Source organism: Acanthochromis polyacanthus, chromosome 5 (genome assembly GCF_021347895.1).
Source record: "Acanthochromis polyacanthus isolate Apoly-LR-REF ecotype Palm Island chromosome 5, KAUST_Apoly_ChrSc, whole genome shotgun sequence".
NCBI classification, from domain to species: domain Eukaryota; kingdom Metazoa; phylum Chordata; class Actinopteri; family Pomacentridae; genus Acanthochromis; species Acanthochromis polyacanthus.
Genome location: NC_067117.1, coordinates 19,523,978 through 19,546,333, shown reverse-complemented (window position 1 = coordinate 19,546,333; position 22,356 = coordinate 19,523,978). Strand labels below are relative to the sequence as shown.

General features: G+C 38.9%; 1 protein-coding gene across 2 annotated transcripts in view; it reads right to left on the bottom strand.

Annotated features, from left to right (window-relative positions):
* LOC110965960 (MICOS complex subunit mic25a-like) overlaps positions 1-22,356 on the bottom strand; it is a 57,897-nt gene that overhangs the window by 28,685 nt on the left and 6,856 nt on the right. Inside the window, exons 5-7 of one of the 2 annotated variants that reach the window (XM_022215161.2) lie at positions 11,515-11,535; positions 8,037-8,120; positions 1,614-1,684 (exon numbers count right to left, since the gene is read on the bottom strand). In XM_022215161.2, the coding sequence (XP_022070853.2) occupies positions 1,614-1,684; positions 8,037-8,120; positions 11,515-11,535 (176 nt within the window). The remainder of the gene's footprint in view (positions 1-1,613; positions 1,685-8,036; positions 8,121-11,514; positions 11,536-22,356) is intronic. The other variant, XM_051948797.1, reaches the window with a different exon arrangement.

Sequence of the window (22,356 nt, the reverse complement as noted above, 5' to 3'; positions counted from 1 at the left end):
CTACACAAGAGATGATTTCATTCTTGGCATGTTTAATCCAGCTGAAACAAGATATTAATGCAGTTTGGATTTATTTCTTTTTAAGTGAGTACTAGGGATGTCCTGTACCAGATCGTTATGACTGAGGTCAATCAAGGCAATTTTAAGCTTAAAGGCATCACCACGAACCTACGACTGATCCTTTGTTTATGACAACTCTCAGAGAGGTGTCAGAAGTTTGACATTATTTTTACTAATGCAGCTTCATCAACCAACACCTGATTAATGTATTTCAGAACTTGAACACATAGGACGTGTTCTGTGCTTATATTGCAATTTCAAGCAACAGAAACAAGATGTGCCATCTTACTTGATTCCAACTTGCTTTAACATGCTAGGCTGGCTGGAGGCCATGAGGCATGACAGAAGACTTTGTCATGGTGCCCCTTTAGTAGCTAATCTGTCACAGTGCTCTGCTTGCCAAAATAGAAATGAATGCCTGCTCTGGTAGCTACAATAATTAACAGTAAAAGGCTTCTGGTTGCAAAAGCAGGTGCTGCAGCTAATCTACATGTGTATTATCTACGAAAATGGCATCAGGCAACGACAGATACTAAATATTCAACGACTTGGATCAGATTAAGACCAAAACAAATTCTAGATATCCCTACTGAGTACGTAAAGGGTGAATCCTTTTTTCCCAAAAGCCCAGTTGGTATTATATACAATTGTGCTTCAATACATATTCTTATCATAGTGATTTTGTGTTTATTCAAGTCGGATTTGTTTTTATGTTAGTTTTTTTTTCTCAAGATCCAAAACAGCTTAGTATGAGATACACACAAGGAGAAATCAGGAGAGGTTCTATACTTTTCATAACACTATAAAGAATGAAAGGGAAAAAAGCAACAGAGAGTATTTTTTTCTCAGAATTAATGCAAAGAGAATTCGTAAAATATACTTAACTTGTACTAGAGAGGTTAACCAACAGCAGTGAGGGATAAATAATTTCCTCAGCATTTTCCAGATTGTTTTGTTACAGTACGGATCCTACGACAAAGAACTATGACGTGATAGAAATTCTACATCGTGATTCATCTAGTTTGAAATGTTACATTCAGTTTCAGTAGACCCAAATACTAATTTACAAAATATGTTTAACGTATTTGACTATCATTCTGTGACACATATTTATCGTGAGAGGAAAACCTTGACATGTTAATTTGAGAATTGTGTCAAAATACTATTCTACACAAAATGAGAGGTGATAATTGTAACTCAACCCGTCCTACCAGTGTATGTGGAAAACAGTTGTAACTGTCAGTAGCTGCGGGAGGTGTGGTGTTCACATTAACAGCATGCTTGTGTTGCAAACAGCATCCAATGTCTGTCTTCAGTCTAGATTTGTCAGGTCAGCCCCGAGAAAGAAACCTATTTAAATTTAGACTTAGACAGACTTTATTAATCCCTAGAGGGAAATTCTGTTCCAAAACTCAACTAATAGATGACTTGCAGGAGTATAAAGTAAACTGCTTTAGTCAAAGATGGGCTCAAAAAATATAGGAGTTACAATATTCAGAGTTTAGTGAATGGTTCTTTCCACAAATACTGCAAAGCTAATTCACAGTACTTACCGGATGTGAGCCTCTGCTTTAGTAGCTGCCTGGTTGTACTGTTCAGCTGTTTCCTTGTAGTTGTCAAGATTCTGCAGGCAAAGAGACAGAAAAAGAAAGACATTAAGAGAATCTGTTCAGGGTGATTTTACAGCTCTGCAGAGGTTGCACTTCACTAGATTCTGAGTTTGAAGTAGACTGCTCAAGAGTTAATATAACTAGACCTAAGATAATAAAACATTAAAAAAACAATACAGACTCTGTTGAAGTTCTCAAGTCACATGAATTAGAACTTAACAACACACATGTCTACATAATCTTACAACAATTACAGATACTTTTGTTAGATTTAATAGAAGCTTTAATAAGCCAGCAATGATAAGCAAAATGCATAAAGCCCCAATGGAAATGTCACATTCGTTAAATTAGTGACCTTTGAATTTTACAGCCTGCTTACAAATCTGAATGTTGATGGTCTGTTGGTACTCCATAATGTTTTATTTCGTGCGAGAAACTGTGGCATTTAAATAGCAATTACAACACAGATGGAGCTTGTGCCTAGAGGGCAAGGTCATATACGGCACACCTTTACCGGAATAATCAGTGGTCACAGTGTTAACGACACTGCATGGTGGTCTGAGCTGCTCACAATGTGATGTATTGACGAGGCAGGAGTCAAGAGTATAAAAGTTTTAGAAAATGCATGAGAGTGAACATTTTCAGCCACGGTACTGACCAACACCCATCTCTATAGGAGGACTGAGACATTTGTATTTCTGTAGGTTTTCATTCACCGCTACAGTACGAAAAGTATATTTGAAATCAGCAGCTCAGAGACATGAATGATCACCTTACAGGCCTTGTGTCAAAACATATGAAATACAGTTTGTCTAGAATACCCCAAACACAAAGCAAATCTCTCTCGCCACCCTCTCATACACATTCACAGCGCAGTAATCACCGTTTTAAACCAATAACCGCAGCGCTCAAGCTTTTACTTAATTATTCCCTATATTCCCAATAGATGGGGTGATAGGAGAGGAAGATAATTGAAGTGACTGAGTAGAGAAGAGATGGGATCAAACACAAACCTCCCCCGCAATCCCTAGCCCTCTACTCCTCCAGTGCCCCCTAGTCATTTTCATATCTCATTATTTCAAGCTGATCTGCAGACATGCTCTTTCTGATCTGAATGTCTGGCGTTGGAGAAGACTCAAGTAATGTCATAGGCATCTTTTCCTTAATCCTATCCGCAAGTATTCCTCACAATGTAATAATCTGCCCCTAGACTATTTTTGCTCTGGTTCTTTAAAGAAAAGACAGTAAAATTGAAGTCATAAGTCTAATGTGAAGGAGGTATTTCAAATTAGTGTCTGAAGTATCTATCCGAACAATATTACTTTGATGAAGTGGTCAAGATGAATTGTGGATAATGTAGGCAGCAGGTTTTGCTGAGGAAAAAATCCTGCATGGATTAAAGAAAGAGGATATCTCTGGTTCCGCTGCATCAATATTTATCTTTTGTCTTCAACTGTCCACTGTAAGTCAAACAATGCTATAGAGTATACAATAGTAAATCAGAGGACTATTCTAACCAAGGAAACAAACAATTTCCACAACACCTCGACAGAAATGTGGACAGCAATTCAGACATCTATTGGCAATGTACATTAGAACAGAAACTAATAAATGTGTCCAGCTACGGTTCACGTTTCCTGTCTTATCTGAGTTTGTGTTCCGTTTTGGCAGTCACACTAATTCACATGTGGAAATGCCAAACATCCCTAGGTGTGAGACTTTATCCCTACCAGTTATGCTTCCTAGCTGTGTTATATTGGATTATCCAGGACAGGACTCAGGATTAGAGTTCTGTTGTCGCCAAGTCTCCCCATTGCCAATGTATGGACTAGGCTTAAATACCACATTTCGACAGGGGGGTGAAAACTGCAGCTCCAGGGATTAGAAGTCAAGTGTACTTCACCTCAGCACCATCTACCTTTGGAACAGAAAGACAGTTCAGCACCTCAGAACCTCTACTCAGATGATTCCTTAATCTACTAATGTCTTTATTTGACAGGTTCAGAAACCAAGCCCTAGATTCATGGACATTAAAGAGACAGCAAGTCTCATTTTTGTTGGAGGGGAGCTGGTTAATACTTTCACTTGCTTCTTGGGAATATGTGGAGAGAAGTTAGCCACATGTTAGTGATTTAGCCTTTAGCCTCAGGTCAAAGGCTTAGTGGGTAGGCTCAACAGAGGAAAGCTGAGCTGAAACTTGAAAGTCTGTGATTGCCTGGTGGGACATCCAGTGTTCCAACTAAGATAAAAAAAAAAAAAAAAAAGCTGCAGAGGGGCTTAAACCCAAGGGTGTCTCTGATTATGCAGGACATAGACAGTAGCGCACCAGCAAGGGGAGCAGCAAGAAGATGGTTTGAAGGTAAAGTGAACTTCTCACTGACATTAAACCTTTTTACACAGCAGACATTTTGACTCGTAACAGTCAGAGAAGCACAGTTGGAATTAATGGTGGCTCAGTTTCATTAAGCGTCGCTGTAAGCCACGACGGTGAAACAGCATGCGCAAAAGCAGAACCTCCTCTAGGTGGAATGCTGCCGTCATTAATAGACCAGTGCAATCCCTACTGTGATAAGTCAAAATGTCTGCAGCTAAAACGGTCTATTGGTGTATCTTACGGCTCTGTTTTAAAGATGTTGGTGGGGTCAGTCAGTGGTTGATAAAGTGCTCAGGCTTGAAAGAAGATAAATATAAGGCCAGGCTGACAGAAATCCTAAAATTCCAATAATGTAACATCATGTGACAGATGTAACGTTGCCATTTTTTGACAATACTGCTTTACAACCACACGACTGCATTGGAGCAAATGTACAGTCAAACAACTCTCTGCGCAAGAAGATTTATGAAATAGTCATGGGAAGAAAATTAAACCTAACCATGCATGTCTTTGGTCATGTAAATACAACAACAAATTAAGGGGAAAATGACGAGCATGGAGGTTAGATACTAGTGTTTCAACTAGTAGGTTCATCTTATCAAGATGAAATATATAAGGACTGTGAAACCGTTTTTTCTTTACCTGTATCCAAAAGTTATTTTGTGCTTACTGACAGAACAGGCCCCAAGCAACAGCCCGAGCTCAGGTCTCATAACACCAGAAAAGTGGGAGCACTATCATCGGCATACACACTCTGAGCTCTTCCCAGTCATTTCCACCCGTGGGGACAAAAGCCCAATGTGGAGAGACAGAAAGGGGGGATGATAACCCTCAGTGGGGGAAAGTGAGGTTTTGGGGTTGTTGGAAACGCTCATGGAGGGGATTAGTGTGGGCGCATGTGTGCCACGCTTGTGTATAAGCTTGCATACATGCAGGTGTGTGACTAAATCTATGTTTGTAGGTGAATCCCTGTGTTCAGATGATCCTTGTGTGCGCACTTGTCTGAACACCCTCCAGGAGCTGTGGACTGAGATGGGCTGATGTCAGGATTTTGGGGGAGGAGTTGTTTCACGCTCCACGCTTGGACGAAGGCGGATTAATTTTTTTTTTCAACAAAGGGGGAAGAGGGGATTAAAAGAGGTGAATTTTAAACTCAGATTTGTTTACAGAGTCATAGGGTATGTTGCAGGAAGACAGATATACTCCACCTGTACACTGCAGAGAGATTAGGGAGGCATCCAAAAATAAATGAGAGGGAGAGAGGAGAGGATTGGGAGAGAGGAGAATTAGAGGATGTATGTTTAGAGGGTGTTGCAGTTTTTTTGTGTGTCTTTGTATGTGTACATGTGCTATATATATATATGTGTGCGTGTGTGTGTGTGTGTGTGTGTGTGTAAGAGTGGAAAATTCAAAGTTGTACAGGGTATTTGCCACTCGGTATAAATTACTTTTGAAATGACAGCATGCACACAAACCTGTTAGAATAACCACATGCTCATGCATGCGCACGCACACTGTTTTCACATTTGTGTCAGTAGTGGACTCAAAAGGTATCCATAGCCTTTGGACAAACAAAATAGTTTGGTATCATCATTCATCCTTTAGGCAAACTGGACACTAGAGTGTGTTTGTGTTTACACGCAACTAATCGACTATCATCACACAAACATACATACATACACACTTTTACACACACACTTGCACACACAGTTATTAGCTTATTAGAAAAGGCTGCTGCTAAGCCAAAGTAAAATGTTGATTCAAGGGAAGATCGCACACCAATTATCAGTGGATTCTCCTCCTAATCTACCTGTTCTTACCTGTGGCTTAAATATTTGGCTCAGATCATCAAGACACCCAAATAGTAAAATTGCACGTGCATGCCTGTCTGCTTGTGCATGTGTTGTGGCTCTACAAAATTCAATACGGTTGTATGGAAAAGCTCCAACCTCTGAGATTAACAGCATACAAGACAAGACTGATATTCAAACAACAGCATTTAATACTTTAAAATCTCTGCTTTGCAGGCTACTAAGAGAATTTAATAGAGATGCTGAAGCAGGCTTTGACAATGTGCCAGTGCTAAACTGTATATGCTTTCTTAAAGACATGACTGAATCCTAATTTATATCACAAGTAGGACATATAACCGTTTCAGTTTGTGTTTTGTGTTTATGTATAAGACCTGGGTCAGTCACAATTCTACTTTTAAGTGGCCATTTATTTCAGCCCAATTGGAATTTGCAACAGGTATGGGAGAGTGAAAGGAATAAAGATAGGCAGGGAAATGGAGAGGGGGCATGAAAGGAGGGCTGGATGAATGCAGTGCTAGACTGGAAAATGAAGGAAGAGTAGGAAGGAGATGGACGCTGGCTGAGGATAGACGGTCTGTTTAATGCACAGTCCATATAGCCTCTTTATCTCTCCCTCTCAGTCCCCCCTCTTTCTCACCGCCTCATCCACATGCGGGTCAGCTGCAAGCAAGTGAGGGGTGAAAAAAAGATAGAAAAAAGGACTGCGGTAAGCGGAGAAAGATAGAGCATCCTGCACTCTTCTGCCAATCAGTCTCTTCCGTCAAGCATTGCAGCATGTGCTGCTTGCTGCGCAGCGTGCAGGGGCCCTTCCATTTAACTTGGCTATGTAAAAGGTTTTCTCAGAGGCCTAAAGGAGGCGAGTGCCAGGGACTAGATAAGGTCCCCCATCTGCCTGATGGCCCCTGCCGTGGGGAGGGAGAGACGGAGGGGAGTGGAGTCCCAAAGAGTGTCTACTGAAGACCTGAGGGAGAGCTGTGGGTCTGAGGAGGGAAACAGAGGACAGGCCAGAGTGTATATGTTTATACCTGGTACCTTTCCATTACTTCATTATATATTCTGTTGTCAGTTAATGCCAGTGTGCGTTTAACAAAAGAGAAAATATTTGTGCCCTCTTTCCTCTACATCTTGCCATCTTTGTTCATATTTTTTCAGTGTGCGCGTCATCTATGTTATCGAGTTTGTTTCCTTTCTATATTGCATTTGCACTCTGCAATTTAACTCTCCTGCTTCTTGTCTTTCCTTCCAGCATCTGCAAATCACTAAGAGCATAAAGCTGGTATTTTCCAGCTCTAAAATCATCCCCACTGTCAAACATGCTCATCACAAAATCTTTTAACAAATCTGCCAGGTTTACTGTGTAAAATGCAACGAAGTTTTATCAAACCACTGCGCCTATGGCTTTTACAGCGTGCACAATATCACCGACGCATTAGTGCTCAGGTTGAGGGAACACAGAACATAATTTCTTAAAAGCACCCAACATGCCGCTTTCATTTTTTTCTATTTTGCGAAGAGACCACAGGGTTGTTGGCAAAAGGACATAGTGATGAGAAAAGCACAGTACATTTTATTAGGCAACTGATTCTGTCTGAGAAATCCTCTCTTGAGTGCTGGTCCATCAACAGTAAGTCGTGACTCTCATCTGTCTGCTGAAACTTTCAATTCATTTCCATTTTGACACCGGTATGTGGGCTTGACATTTCCAAGATAGGGAAGATAGAAAGTATTTCAACAAGATTTTAATCTCCAAGGAGAGTGAGTAATATGTCAGTTTAAGATTTGTTTTGATATTCTTAATGTGTGAAGACATTCTTTCGGTGAAAGCCTACAAGAGGGTTTTATCTTATTACTGAGGTCTCCTGTTACACATGTCAAAAATTTTAAATCCCAATTTCTTGCTCACTAAACACCCAGAAAAGAATCTCGGTAGAAAGAAATGATAAATACTTGCATTCTCATTGTTTTACATAGGATCATATCAGCGCTTCAACAATCTTCAATAAAGGTTGAAAATTTGCAGGACATCAATTCTACCAAAAGACTCGCTGATGAACAGCAATTACTGCAGCGCAACTAATGGACTGAATTTAGTGAAACATGCTTTAAGAAAAGGACTTTCAGATGAGTCCTGTCACTGTCCTTATGATATGACATGTAAGATAAGTAAATGGTCCATACCTTTTTCTCCAGTGTTTCTAATTGCTCTTTATAGAAACTCGATATGCTCATCAGCTCTTTTTCTTTTCTCTCCAGCTGTTTCGCCTGAGAAAAAGAGACAACATAAACATAATTAATAAAAACATTACATTTGTAAATATTAGCTGGTGTGGATATTGTTTACATTGACACATGAAAATTCTGACTGCCTGGAAAAGAAGGAAATAAGTTTAGTAACTGAAAAAAACTTAATGTGACAGTTTTAAACTGAGAGTTACTAAGTGAATGAATCAATGCTAGACATAATGGGCTAAAAAAACATATTTGCTTCCTTCACTTATGAGCATGTCACACAGGTGAGATGGCAGCTAGTGGTGAGTTGTGAAAAAACAAAGTGCCTTACGAAGGAAAAACCTCTGTTGTTCATTAACTTGAAAAATGCAGCCCAATAGACAAATCTGTATTCACATTTCACTCATGATGTACAGTCAAATGGGACTTAAAGTATCTTAACTGTACTTCATGTTCAAGCACAATAGTAGCCATAATTTCGGTTCAACTGATTACAGGCCTGACTGTTTAATGGATCTAATAGCCACTATTTTGCTGATTACCGGTATTGCTATTTATTATTTTTTGAGTAATTCCTGATAACACTAATTCATTTAGAAGTGCAGTCACCTCTCTATCTGTAGATTGGTTACACATCACAAGCAACAGTTTGCAGACATTGAAGGATGGTGAAAAGTTTCTTTGAATTAAACATATCAAAAGCAGACAAAAACTAAAGCATTTTTGTGTTGGAGTTTGTAGTTATTTTGTATTTTCACGCATCAACACCTAACAGCACATGCACATTCTAAATAACAATACATTCGATATTTTCTAAAACACATTATGAAATAGTCATATCAAATCACTACACTTGACTACCTGGATAGGACTACTTTTTCCACATGTTCCGTATTATATTTAGAGCTACTTAATGAATCTACATTTAAGATGATGCTTGTGCTTCCCACTGCAGACACTGAACTGTAACTACTATACAATCATGAAGTAAGCTACTGTATCCACTAATGAACTGCTACCGATGCAAAATACAACTTCCACATTTTTACCAAGACAGTTAAGCTACAGGATCAGCATCACACAAATATTTCCACCAGCAGTGAGCAAACAAAACATAAAAAAAGTTTCCTTCAACAACAGCTTCACACAACTGACATTTTGGGGAGACCATGGTAAATATGTTTATGCCCTCCCCAAGTGTGTGGTTATAGCATACAACTGCAACTTTTTCAAAGCTGTATTTTTTACCAAGAGCATATGTGTCTCGATCCACCATTCTATAGATAAAAGATTATATCAAAAATATACTATGTTTGGGAATATATGATGATAAAAACGCATCACATCTACACCACATACTGACACAAAACGGTGGTGGATCCACGTAATGTAACAAAACTTACACAACTACTGAGGTGGCATGAGACTGGCACAGCGGTGGCAGAGGCTGACATGGCGTCGCTGGTGTTAGGATGAGATGAAAGGCTTTAATAAGCCTGCTGAGCCAAGCTTTGACAGGCAGCAAGTTGGCGGACTGGCTGCAGGAAGACCCATAGTTTGGGCCATGGCGTAGCAGCATGCAAGCAGAGGAAGACAGGAAGCAGATGTCAAAAAGATACACTGTGAAAACAAGATGCCAGTACAGCTTGAAGTCAGACATGTACAGGCATTAGGAGTACAAAAAAATCAAGTTTTGCTTTTAAGCAAAGATATTAGAAGATGTTATGAAACTTTTGAGGTGAAAGCACCTTGTTTTAACAGTAATGAGACCTTATAGTGTTCCAATATTGTTTTAGAATTCCATTATGGTACAAAATAAAGATAATACCATCATAAACAAGGAAAGAAGAGTAATGAAGAACTGTAGCACAGGTGAAAAACAAATGATTGAAAGCGACAGTCAAAAGAGATGAGCCAAGCATGAGCCAAAGGAAGCGCTGTCAAGGCAGGGGGCAGCTGACTGACCAGCACATGAATGTACAGTCATCCTTCACTGTGCCACAGGAACACTGTAAATTACTAATTCAACTCATTTGAAATCATCCAGTCACAACATTTAAACCTAAAATAATAGTAAACGGAACTGAATTCAATAAAGTGAACAAGGTTACAAGTGAAATATTTTCTCCTGAACCAAAAACTCTGACTTATGTGTTTAGCAATAAAGACAAGGTACTTGTAGGTCTTCATATGTAAAGCTGACATCAATTCTATTTTCAGAACACAATACAATTCAAGAACTTTATTTAGTGTAATACAATAATTTGTTATTTTTAATTTTATTTATATATTTTATAATTTTCTTCATTTAACTTTATTTATTTACTTCCCATCGACTGCATTAAGATTGACTGACTAGAACAAAATGATTACAGCTTGAATTTCAGTGATCTGAACTGCACTGTTACATGAAAAAACTCAGCACTTACGTTGATCTGTCAAAACTTTGATCACATTGTGGAGATTACGCAGTGAATCAAAGAAGAACATCAACAGCTGCACAATCTGCATGGCATATAGCAGAAAATGTGCATCATCCCAGTAAAGTTACTTCTACGGAATGCACAGAATGACTGAATTTCAGGCATTCACACATGTAATCTGTAAAGGCTGACATATGTGTGCCTGCATTTTTAAATGATGATCAACTACTGCTGTTATTTCTAACCAGTATGTGTAATGAGTAAAGCGGTACCACAGAGGGTGAACACGATATGGTGCATGAACACAATGAAACCGGCTGCGGCTGAAACAGCAAAAGGCAGAAACAAAGCCTGGACTTTTGTAGCACTGAAATACACAGTGTGTATTATAAAAACATACACCAGACACACAAATACACACACACTCATACCCGTGTCATGTTGTAATGATGACTGATCACAGTAAACAAACTGTGCATTAGTGAGAGTGATATAGATCAGATGGAACAACATCTTCATGATTGATCTACTGATTGTCTGTGCTCTTTGCTGATAAGTTGGATGCATGCGTGCACACACACACACACACACACACACACACTCACTCACACTGATTGACATTACATTTATTGTAATCCAATCTAATCTCATCCAAACTTAACTGACACACGCACCCCCGGAACAGCACATCTGCAAATCCCTGTACTGTGCTCACTGCACTTCTTCTTTCTACAGCGGCTCTTTGATGCTTAAGGGATGTGTGTGTATGTGTGTCTGTGTGTAAAATCACCTCTGCCAGCAGCACAGATGATGTGTAATTTTCTAGCTGAATACCTCCCAAAGTGTTGGTGTGTGGAATGGTGGTGGCAGCACACTCACAGCCTCGCTTTAATGCACAATGAAAACATGACATTTGAATAGAGAAGAGAGAGAGTGAGAGAGAGAGAAAGGAAGAGCAAGAAAAAGTTAAAAGAGGAGGCACTAGCAATGGTAGTGTTGCTTACCCAGGCATCCAAATCTGCTGGCTGGGAGAGAGAGAAGGAACAGGGGGTTAGCAAGACAGCAGAGTATATAAGGAAAGCACACGGTTGGAGGAGATGGTTAGAGAGATAAAGAGGAAGAGCATAGAAGACAAGTATATTATAGAGCATATTATGGAAGGGAAGAAAAGAGGTGAGGTAAAGACATACATGAAAAAAAGACAGCCGGAGATTATGTGGACAATGAGAGATTATGCAGCAGAGAGAAAGACATAACAGAAGAAGGAATAAGTGAAAAGTAGAACAAGGAGGGAACAAGGTTAGTACAGTTTCTTACAGAGTAATCAAGGTTGCACATGTTAGACTGAGGAGTACTTGGTAGTTATAGAACGCAATTTGCCAGATGTCTGATGTCGTGTGGGATGTCATTTTAACCTGGAACAGGCTCATAATGTATCCAACACATCCCAACATGGCTTCTGTGACCAAGTAACTTACTAATTCAAAATGAAACAACATACAGCCATGGCCATAAGTTTGGACACAAGTACCATGACGCTTGTGAATCTTAGAAAATACCACAAAATTGTCACTTACAATACAGTACACAACTCCCGAGAACTATATTAAGTTTCATATTTTTTAAAAAAACATCAAAAGAGTTTGGTGTCATTTTGTTATTCTTACCAAATTCGGTTGTGAAAGTACTGCATTTTTTGTTATTTTCTTCTAATATTATGTTTTGGGAACAAAGTTGTTCCATTTGTTGGAATTTATTGATAATATTATATCCCTTGTTGATTTGTTGACTAATTAAACTGGTGCTGTCAAAAAAATATTAGTTATGTTCTGTCATAGACATCAAAACAGACATGGTAAGTCATGCTGTCCAAACTTATGGCCATGGCTGTATATTGCATTTGTTATTTTCTCTTAGGTCATCCTAAACCTTTGTTCCAAACTAAGGATGTTGTGAATATAAATAAAGAGTGCAGCTGCATGTCAGCTTTCCATTTACCGCACACCCCCTGCCCTGACCACCCCTATATTCACCACATTTACTTTATTCAAGTGTCTCGATTCTTGCTCAGAAAACAGAGAAGTGAACTAGAAAAAGATTAACTAAGTACCCATACTCAAGTACTGTTCTTAACTGTGATTTGGACGTACTTCTACTTCACTTAAGTGTCTCCACTATTTGCTACCTTATAGTTGTACTCCACTGCAATCATTTTACAGGGATTTTACACAATGGATAAAAAGTTCTTGAACTAAAAGACAGTGTTAAAGAGGAAAACAGCGATTTCCATCCTTTTTGGCGTGTGGCCTGAAATTCACCATGCTGTTTCAATATGTGAAATTTTATATAACAAACTAGCTTAACCTGCAAAAGCTACAGCAGCAACATGCTTCTGACACATGGATGTTTCACTATAAGTCAACTACATGGCTGCATACTAAGATATCAGAGTGAGCAAGCCAGTACTTTTAGTTTATTTAGCTTACTTTAGCTATAAAGAAATATTTTACAATGCTGTGTTAGTACTTCTAATTCAGTTCAGTTCAGCTATACTTACACTATCAGTGAAAAGTTTGGACACACTTTCTTATTGAATCATTTTTATTTCATTATTTCATACATCGTAGACTACATATGGAATTATGTTGTAAGCAAAAAAATGTTAATCTTCGGTATTAATCTGCAATGTAGAAAATAACACAAATAAATAAAAAGCATTGAATGAGAAGGTGTGTCCAAACTTTTGATAGGTAGTGTACGTAGCATCAGTTCATAACATGTGTAATCTTACAGCACTCATAGTAAGACCTTACAAACTGTTTTAATGAAACGAAAGATCTAAATACTTCTTTCACAACTGATTTTATCCACCATTTTCTACCTTTACAGAGTAAATTCAAGTAATAAATAAAATATAAACAAGCCAAAATACAAATGAACATATAACTGAAGTCTGTGGTCTAATAAAGCTGGTGTTAGTTGCTGTACTAATTCATGCAATCACTACAAAAAGCAGTAAAGTTTCAGATGAAACATGACTGAACTAATACCATATGCGATGATACTCAACTTCCTGACAGATGGTACTTGCAGGCCACAGACTGTTCCTTTGCAAAAGAACTGTAAGTAACTTTGTTTTCCCATCATTAATTATCCTGAAGCGAAAAATATTGCTTTCATAAAAACTATTTCAGAGTGTAGTTTTAATACAGGTATAAGTGTTTATTTATAGCTTACACCATAATATTTAAATGGCAGTTATCTTATGTGCGTGTGTGTTTATTGCCTGTTTTACGACACCTCTTAAGTAGTCAAGCCAAAAGTGAAGACGAGCTGCTTACTAACTGTGTTTATATGATCATTTAAAGACCTGCATATGTATGAGTCCTTAAAGCAGCAATAAAATATTACATGACAGCGGCATATGTTAGACTATCAACAAATCAAATAATGTTCACTTTTAAGACAGACATGCAGGACACTATATTGTGTCTTGCCTTTCTCACCAAGTGCTCCCAGTCTGGTATTAGACACAGAACAGAAATGGATAGACGAGAACGGTAGGTGGTTCTAATGTTGTCATGCCTCATAAAAACACCATTCAGTTAAATGAGGTGAACTCACAAAGCCAGTTGCTGTAGAAAGAGTGTGTGCGTATGTTGGGTAATCTGTGTAACGGATACAGCCGATGCCATCTGTTTAACCTCCCTACTCTTCAGTGGCTGGCCCTAAACTGAATATGTGTCTGAGTGTGACTGTGTTTGTGTATATGTGGACCCCAACAGAGAGCTCACAGGAGTGTGGAGGTCCCATTTCCATAGATGAAAGACTTTAGAGGAGAGGTGAAGGAGCTTTTTCTAATACAGATGCAGACAAACACACACCCAGGCAGTTTGGTGCAGTCCATGGACCATAGCAGACGATAGCATTTCAGGTACATCCGCTCTGAGCTCCCTGATGACCAGCAGTCAGCAGCCTCAGAGTGAACATTAAGAGTCTGGATCCACTGAGCTAGCAAAAGCACAGCCAGGAAAGTGTTACAATTAAACTAAGGGACAGTCCCAGGATGTTTACCTAGATTAGGCTATTACATGTAATTTTAACGAGTTGCTAATCAAGTTCATTGTAACTCCTCAGTTAAGAAGACCACCGACTATCGGTTTGCAGTTGTCTATAAGATATAGTAGCTCAAGTCAACATTTTACCCATATTTCTAAAAAAAAATAACAGACAGATTAAACTGCAGTTAACCATATCAACAACACTTATGTCTAGTCTTCAAGATGCTATTGAAACTGAATCTGAACCATAAGAGTTTATGCTTACAACAGCAGCAACCAGCCGACCCAAAACAGCCCTCTATTTTCTTCACTCCAAGGTCAAAGGCATATAGACGCTGGAACTGTTCACTGAATGGTCAAATTGATAATCATTTCTGTAACTTTCACAAATCTGAATCCAACGTTCACACCGGCTCCCTGCCAAGACCGGACAGCTGTATAAAGGTAAGAAAGGAGGCTCTCTAAATAGCTTATTTTGTTCTTGGCACGACTATGTCTATGCGTCTTTTCATGTACACAACTAAATGCAACACTATGACAACCTTCCAGGAGACACGGTCTGAAAATGTGCACCATTTTTATAATTTTGCATTTAATCCTACAAAGTGAATTGTGTTCATCAGTGGAGGTGGACTCCTTCCAAATAGAGTTTACATAAATGGCATTATTTCATGAGAAGTGCAAGCCGATGAATAACCATGAGATTCAATACATGTCATCACAACCAAGAAGAACTACAAAAGGTAAAAAGGTGTAAATAATTTACCAGGACAGCGAAGTTAATGACAGCCACATCAACCTAATGAATATCAATACATTGTAATTATCTATGCTTAGCTGAATCATGTTTGTTGGGTGTACCACGAGGGTCACCAGATGCACCAGCTTGGCAACGCTTCACGCTTGATTTAGACTTGAAATCTCAACCGTCCGGCAACACAGTGTGTGTGTGCGCGTCTGTGTCTCTGTGGGAGTAGAAAACAGAAAAACAGAGGCAGCGAATGTGACACTTCACTAAGACTGTGTACATGTGTGTGTACGTGCATGTATGTGCGTGACAAGATGAGACCTTTTGGTCTCCAACAGCACCTCACATGGTGAGAAACGCTTCCTTGGAAATCAATTATGTAAATACTGAATTATGCAAATGATGCATTTGAATAAATCTATGTGTTTGGGGAGAAAAGATTTTGGTGTGGTTTTATACTTGGAGTCGAGAGAGGAGACAGAGAGAGAGAGAGATGAGGAAAGAGGGCTAAAATGAGGATTAGGCTGGAGAATGTCACTGGCAGACACAGTTTGTGCAGTTAAATTCCTGATTTGGCTTTTTAATTAGGGGGAAAGAAGTGGAGAGAAAGGGAGAAAGACACAAATACAGGCAGAGAGGAAAAAATAAGAGCTAATTCACAGACATCTTTCTTCCTGTCATATCTCAATGGGAATGAGTACGGTAAGCACATTCATCATGTGTGCCAGTAATAAATACCACTGGTACAGCTGAGTGCTTTTACCCCAGCTCATATTTGGTCCATGCTGATTCCTGAGTGTTTGTCTGGATTTGCCCTAAAAGGCACAATGAATGATGGACAGCCAAGTGTGTCCACGTACACATACACATAAAATGGCATTCAATAATTCCCACTCTGTGACTGCATCACTTCAATAAAAGAGACAAGTTATGATAATGTACTGAAAATATTTGTTGTTTTTTAAGCTTTGACAAGCTTGAGCAGTGAGACATTTGACTGAAGTCCCTTCCTGCCATAAAAGGGCTTAGATGCAATTCTACACTATTGCATCATCTAAAAGCATGCATTTATGACTCCCTGTCTCTGTTTGTTAACCCCCTATAGTTTCCCTTATTGAAAAAGAGTTGCTAATTATAACTTATAGCATGTTTATCCATTAGTTAACTCGTTTGCTGACACTATCAAATGATAGACACATGACTGTCATTTTTATTCAAATAACCAGAGTATAAATTGAATATTTGATCTGTAAAAATTGGATCAAATTTCAAATTCATGGTTGGTATGTGTATATGTACACAACTGAACCAAATATTTAGAGTTAATTAGATACTTCAGCAGGAGGCGGTAGATTACATCACAAATGTCCCAAATAAATCTATGAATCCTTTCGAATTCCAGAGTGACATTTTCTGTATTTTTTATTTTTTTTGGCACATGACAGCAACTCAGAATACAAATAAAGTACATACGACGGTTGTCAGTCCAGCAAATTGTCTTGCATTCGGGAAAACATGGCAGTCTCCCTGAGGGCTACTTAAAGTATTTTACGATATATTACAATACTCAAGTAAGTAAGCTTTAATTATATTTTAGATTTTTTTTTTTTTGCTAACACCACACCCACAAGCGAAAAGATGTTTTTGTAGGTCGTGACATCCATGCATCAAAGGGTTATTAACACATCCACTCTAAATGCACATCCCCTATCAGGAGAACAGGACACCTGCCTCAATACAAATGCATGAGTCATCACACCAACACCTGTAGGTGATGTACACACCTGCATGCACCCACAAATCACACATGAACCGACACACAGGCACGCACACACAGTACAGTAGGAATACCAAAGGCATGAATTGGTTAGTCTGGCTGTTTGCTCATTAAATGTGTGTTTTCGTCACATAGCCGGGGGAGGTTAAATTAATTAACACTTCATCATCAGCCTGCTTTGCCACCACAGACTGTCACAGAGACACATAGCGAAAAAGACAAAGAGGAAGACAGTGAGAGAGGGGATGGAGAAAGAGAGAGAGAGAGAGAGAGTCATTTGAATAAGAGAAAGAGGTTTTGTTGGAGAGGAGAATGAGGGATTAGGGAGTAATGAGGAAAAAACAAAAAACGTAGGATTCCTCTCTCTTCTAAACCACATGTAACCAAAACAGTGATGCTCATTCTCCAAAAAAACATCCACCATTTAAAAAAAAAAAAAAAATCAGCAACCATTTGTGAACACACTTTTTTTTAGTAAATTATAACTTTCACTGACAAATACACCTTAGTGGAAAGATTCAATCCATCTATCAGCATCTACTACAAGATGAATAAAATATATCATTAATACAATAAAACTGGGAAACTATAAAATGAAGTATTAAAACCAACTGTTATATATTTTAAATGCAAAATATATAGTTTGCAAAAAATATTTTCTTTACAAATAAGTCACATCTTTGAGACACAAATACACATGATTACAAATGTTGTGAACTTACATTTGTAAAATTAACTTACACACAAATCAAATCCAGCGACATAACCTTACTGCTTTATTTTGTGACTTTGATAAATGCAACTGGAACAGACTCAAAATTTCCTTAAAGGACAAGAAATTTCAAAAGTTCAAAGCACTCATTCTTTGATTCTTCAAACATGAGTCATTATGCCCTTCAATGACAATAATCATCTGGGAAACATGATTTTTCCTCTGCATAATAAGTCCTGTCCAGCTGTCACATTACATCACAACTGCTCTCTGATGGGAGAGGTATTCCACTCCGACACATTCGTCCTTTGAACCGACAGGATTTGTGCGAAGCGCTCTCTCACCGCTCTGCACCGATCAAAATCTCCTCATCCGGTGAGCGCTCTGCTCGTCAGCAATTACCGTTGCTGAAGACGGTGGGGGAGCACGGAATGTGTGTGTGCGTCCGTGTGTGAGCGAGTGCCAGCGTGCACAAAGGGCTTAGCTGCTGTAACATGCAGAAAAGATGTCAAGTCTGTGATTATGCTCGTTGATAACAAGTGGTTTAGCCATGTGTGAATGTGTGTGTCTGAATCACTGCTGTATTATAGACTCAGTCAGTTTCCATAGGACACAAATGTAGGGTTTGTGTGTGTGCATGTGTACACATATGTGCACCTTCACAGTACATCGCAACACATCAGGCTCGGCACTTTGGTTGAAGGCTGATGTTCATCCACTTATTTTCATCGTAAACCTCTCTCACTCTGTTGCCATATCTCAATTTGTTTTTCAATTAATCCTTTTTTTATTGATCCGTCTTCCTCCTCTCTCGTACATTCTCATTCCTCTCTCTCCGTCTTTGGCTAACAAGCAGGGTTGGCGATCTAGCCGGCTGGCAGTCAGAGTCGGACATCTGAATCTTTTACTATACCAGTCTCCAAGACACTTCTCTCTGCCGTCCAGTTCCTATAGCCCTTCTTGACCATGTTTCTCTTTCTCTGAGCTCTCTAGCATATCTCTGGCTTAAGATTGGTGGCTTCAGTCTTTTTTCACATGTGTATCAAGGCAGACAAAGAAAAAGCATAAATCCATCTGTATACATGTTTCCATGTAAAATGGTACGCTGACTTAAACATAGGTGCTTCCAAAAATGCAGATTTTTACTGTTTATACCTACAACCACAATACAATATGCAAACATGAATATCCACCCTATGAATATCCAACCACCTTTTTCTAGTACAGCAAAAATACCATTATTATTTCAAGGTAATCTGCTTGACAATGATGTGCCAGCATCTGCTGAAAACCAATGGATTTGCAATGATTTTAAATATACATTGTCATCTTGGTTCAAGTGAACAAAAAGCCCACCCCCAAATTATTGGAATACAGCTGAACCAACAGAGCTGGTGTTTAAGGGCAAATATTCAAAGGCTCTGAAGAGACTAAAACTGGCAGAATAATGTAACCACAGGCTAGTTCAGTGACAAGGGATGAATTTGTAGGCTAGCATAATAAAAAAAATTCATATGTTAATAAATGACTCCTTGGAGTTTCAACACTGTGTGCAATCATGGAGATAAAGAAAACACTCAATTAAAACATAATTGTTAAAGAAATCAACGAGAGTCAGGAAATGTGCTGAAACAAGAGTACACAGATCCGTCGGAGAGAATTATATTCAGTGATCAGACAAACGTCTTTTAGGCTTAGACAGCAGGGGGGCTGCTAGTTAGCGAGAACATCTTGTAACTGAAAAGCTGCATATTCAGTGGAACACACAACATTTCCACCCTTGTCTGGTGTCATTTCCTCGTGTTTCTACACAGCAGCTGGGTAATACTGTTAGCATGTGTGGCATCAACCGCTGTGGTCTGACTGTTTGTCATCTCAGGTCAGATTTTAATGAATGTTGGGCTTTTCACTCTGGTTTTCATTGTCATTTTTTTGGACAGTGTCAAATGCTTCACTCAGAGTCATCAGTCACACGTGCACATACACATGTGTACGCACACACACACACACGAGACAGATAAAAAGATGAGAGACAGAGGTGGAGGAATAAATGCTGGAAGAACATGTTGCCCAGGAGCACGTGTTGCTGTGCAGAGCAGCATCCATCCTGCTTTTAACGCCCAGGTCAACCAAACATGCTTCAACAGTGCCATCTAGTGACCGTTTCGGGGTCTGTTTCCTTATTGCACAGTAACAAACCAGCCTTATCCAAATACTATGTATATCAACTAGCAACCAAAAGTATGCAGCCACTGGTATTAAAAGGTCAAATGTGATATGATTATAAAGGAACAGGGGAGGGTTGATCACACAGCAAGTGAAATAAATCACCTCAGCAAATTAAAAGGCTTCAAACTTCCAATTTCTATAAGCACTAAATATCACAGCCAAGCCGTGATATTTAGAATATATAATGTGACATTAAAGAACTACCTGATTTGCTGTTCAAACGCATACCCGGCAATCTGGCGAGAGTGTTAAAGGAAGGAGGAGGTGTGAGAGAACAGGAACATCAGGAGTGACCAAATGGGCGCATCACCTCTTATCACACATTTCAGCTCAAACTGCACAACCAATTAAATTTTCATATCAACATATCATTTTTTACAGATGAAGAAGGGATTTCTTTCAGCAAAAATGTATCCGAGCCTACTGTTGCACAGGTTCAATCAATGCTAAGCAAAACTGTTTGGAGGCTTTGCGCCATTTGCACTGTGTTAAACTTTGATCATAGGAGAAAGTGGCAGATTTCAGGGCAGTGCCAGCTTGATTTGCTTGTTACAAAATGTGCAACTTTTAAGTTTGTGGAAGTAAAGGAAATGTCCCCCCTGGGTTTGAATAGACTATGAAGCACAAGTATCAAGGCAGTATGACGCATGAGGAGTAACCCATTTTCCACACTGAAATTGACATGAAAATTGCTTCCAGGGTTAATAAACGTCTGAATGGAGAAGACTAGTATTAAAGGGAGTGGAATTAAGGTGACTTGAATGGATTTAGAGACATTTCTAATCCAAATATGCACATAATATTACAACATGTATATTTTAAATAATACAATACAAACATTCAATAAATATTAAACCCTCTCAACGTCAGCTATATGAAAAACTCTGGACAAATGGACAGCTGTTACACAGGCAATTTGTCCTGCTTTTCTGATTTTATTTTCTGATATGTTTACATGCATCTGTGCCTTTCCAAGTGCTCACTGGTTCCCGCAATATTTTTCATTTAAATGTGTGCACCTGGATTTATTAAATTCTACTAAACAGATCTGAATTAAAATTGTACCCACTGATGTTGTTGCTTATCACCGTTTTTCCATTGGAGACAGCAGATAAAAGACAGATTTTAATATACAGGGCTGCAAACATTCCCCCATGACCCATACACAAGTAGCAAAGTCTATTCTTCTCACCCACCTAGGAGGTTTGTGAAATTCAATAGCTTATAGCAGATGCTTGTTATTGTTTGCGTGTGCGTGTGTGTGTGTGTGTGTAAGAGAGATGCTCAGCACTGAATACCTGTGCATACTAATTGCATTTTACTTGTAGCAGGAATGACACCTCTGAGGTGGAGACAACAGGCAGGGGGAAAAACAAACACAGGAGGTGCTAATGAAAGAAAGGAGAGGAGAAGAGACGAGGTGTTAATGTAACTTGTCATCTCTTCCGTGTCTTCACTCAAGGTGCAACTGTTAAATATAGTCTCACAATATGATAGGACGGCAAACTGAAAAAAAAATAGTATACATTTCTAAAGAGCACCTTTGTATGTGGGATGTGAAAGTTGGCGTCATGAGGGGGAAATGTGACTCAGAAGCAACAGCACAAAAAATAGCCTGCTATGTATTTAAAATAACCAGAGATGCAAACTTCAAAATCCCCCTCTACTTACAAATGTGTTTTGTGGGAAATCCATATCAAACACATAGTATTATCCAAAAGCAGAATGTCCTTATATCTAGAAAAAACATTATTTTCATCAAAATGTGGAGTGAATGCATAGGGACATTCTGCTTACTTCAGATCGCCCACGGCCGTTGTGCTAACCCTGATTCCAGCCACATTGCTGTAGCTTCTATAAAAACACAATTTTTCCTCCATCAGCATTGGTGTGTTAGCACTGAAAACAATCAGTATTCAAAAAGAAAGAAATGTGATGTACTTTAAGCTCTCCCCTTTGAGATACCTGTCCATGCCTGGCCAATAATTGTAGAATATCAAACAAGTCGGCCTTAACAGCAGGTTTTAATGAGTTACAGCTTAACTGAAATATTCTATGTGAATAATTTGGCCTGTGGTTTCCAGGTCGATTGGTTGATTGATATGCACTCAGCTGATCAAATCCTCATTATATACATATTTATTCATTTCTTTATTTATTTGTTTTTCCCCTACCTGCAAATGTAGCATTGACTGAACTGTGAATGAATCTTGTGAGCGGTTATCTCTCCACAACATACACACACTTTCCTCTGATGTACACTGACAGACAGAGGCAATTTAACGCACAAGTTGCACATGCAACAGCAGATACTGACAC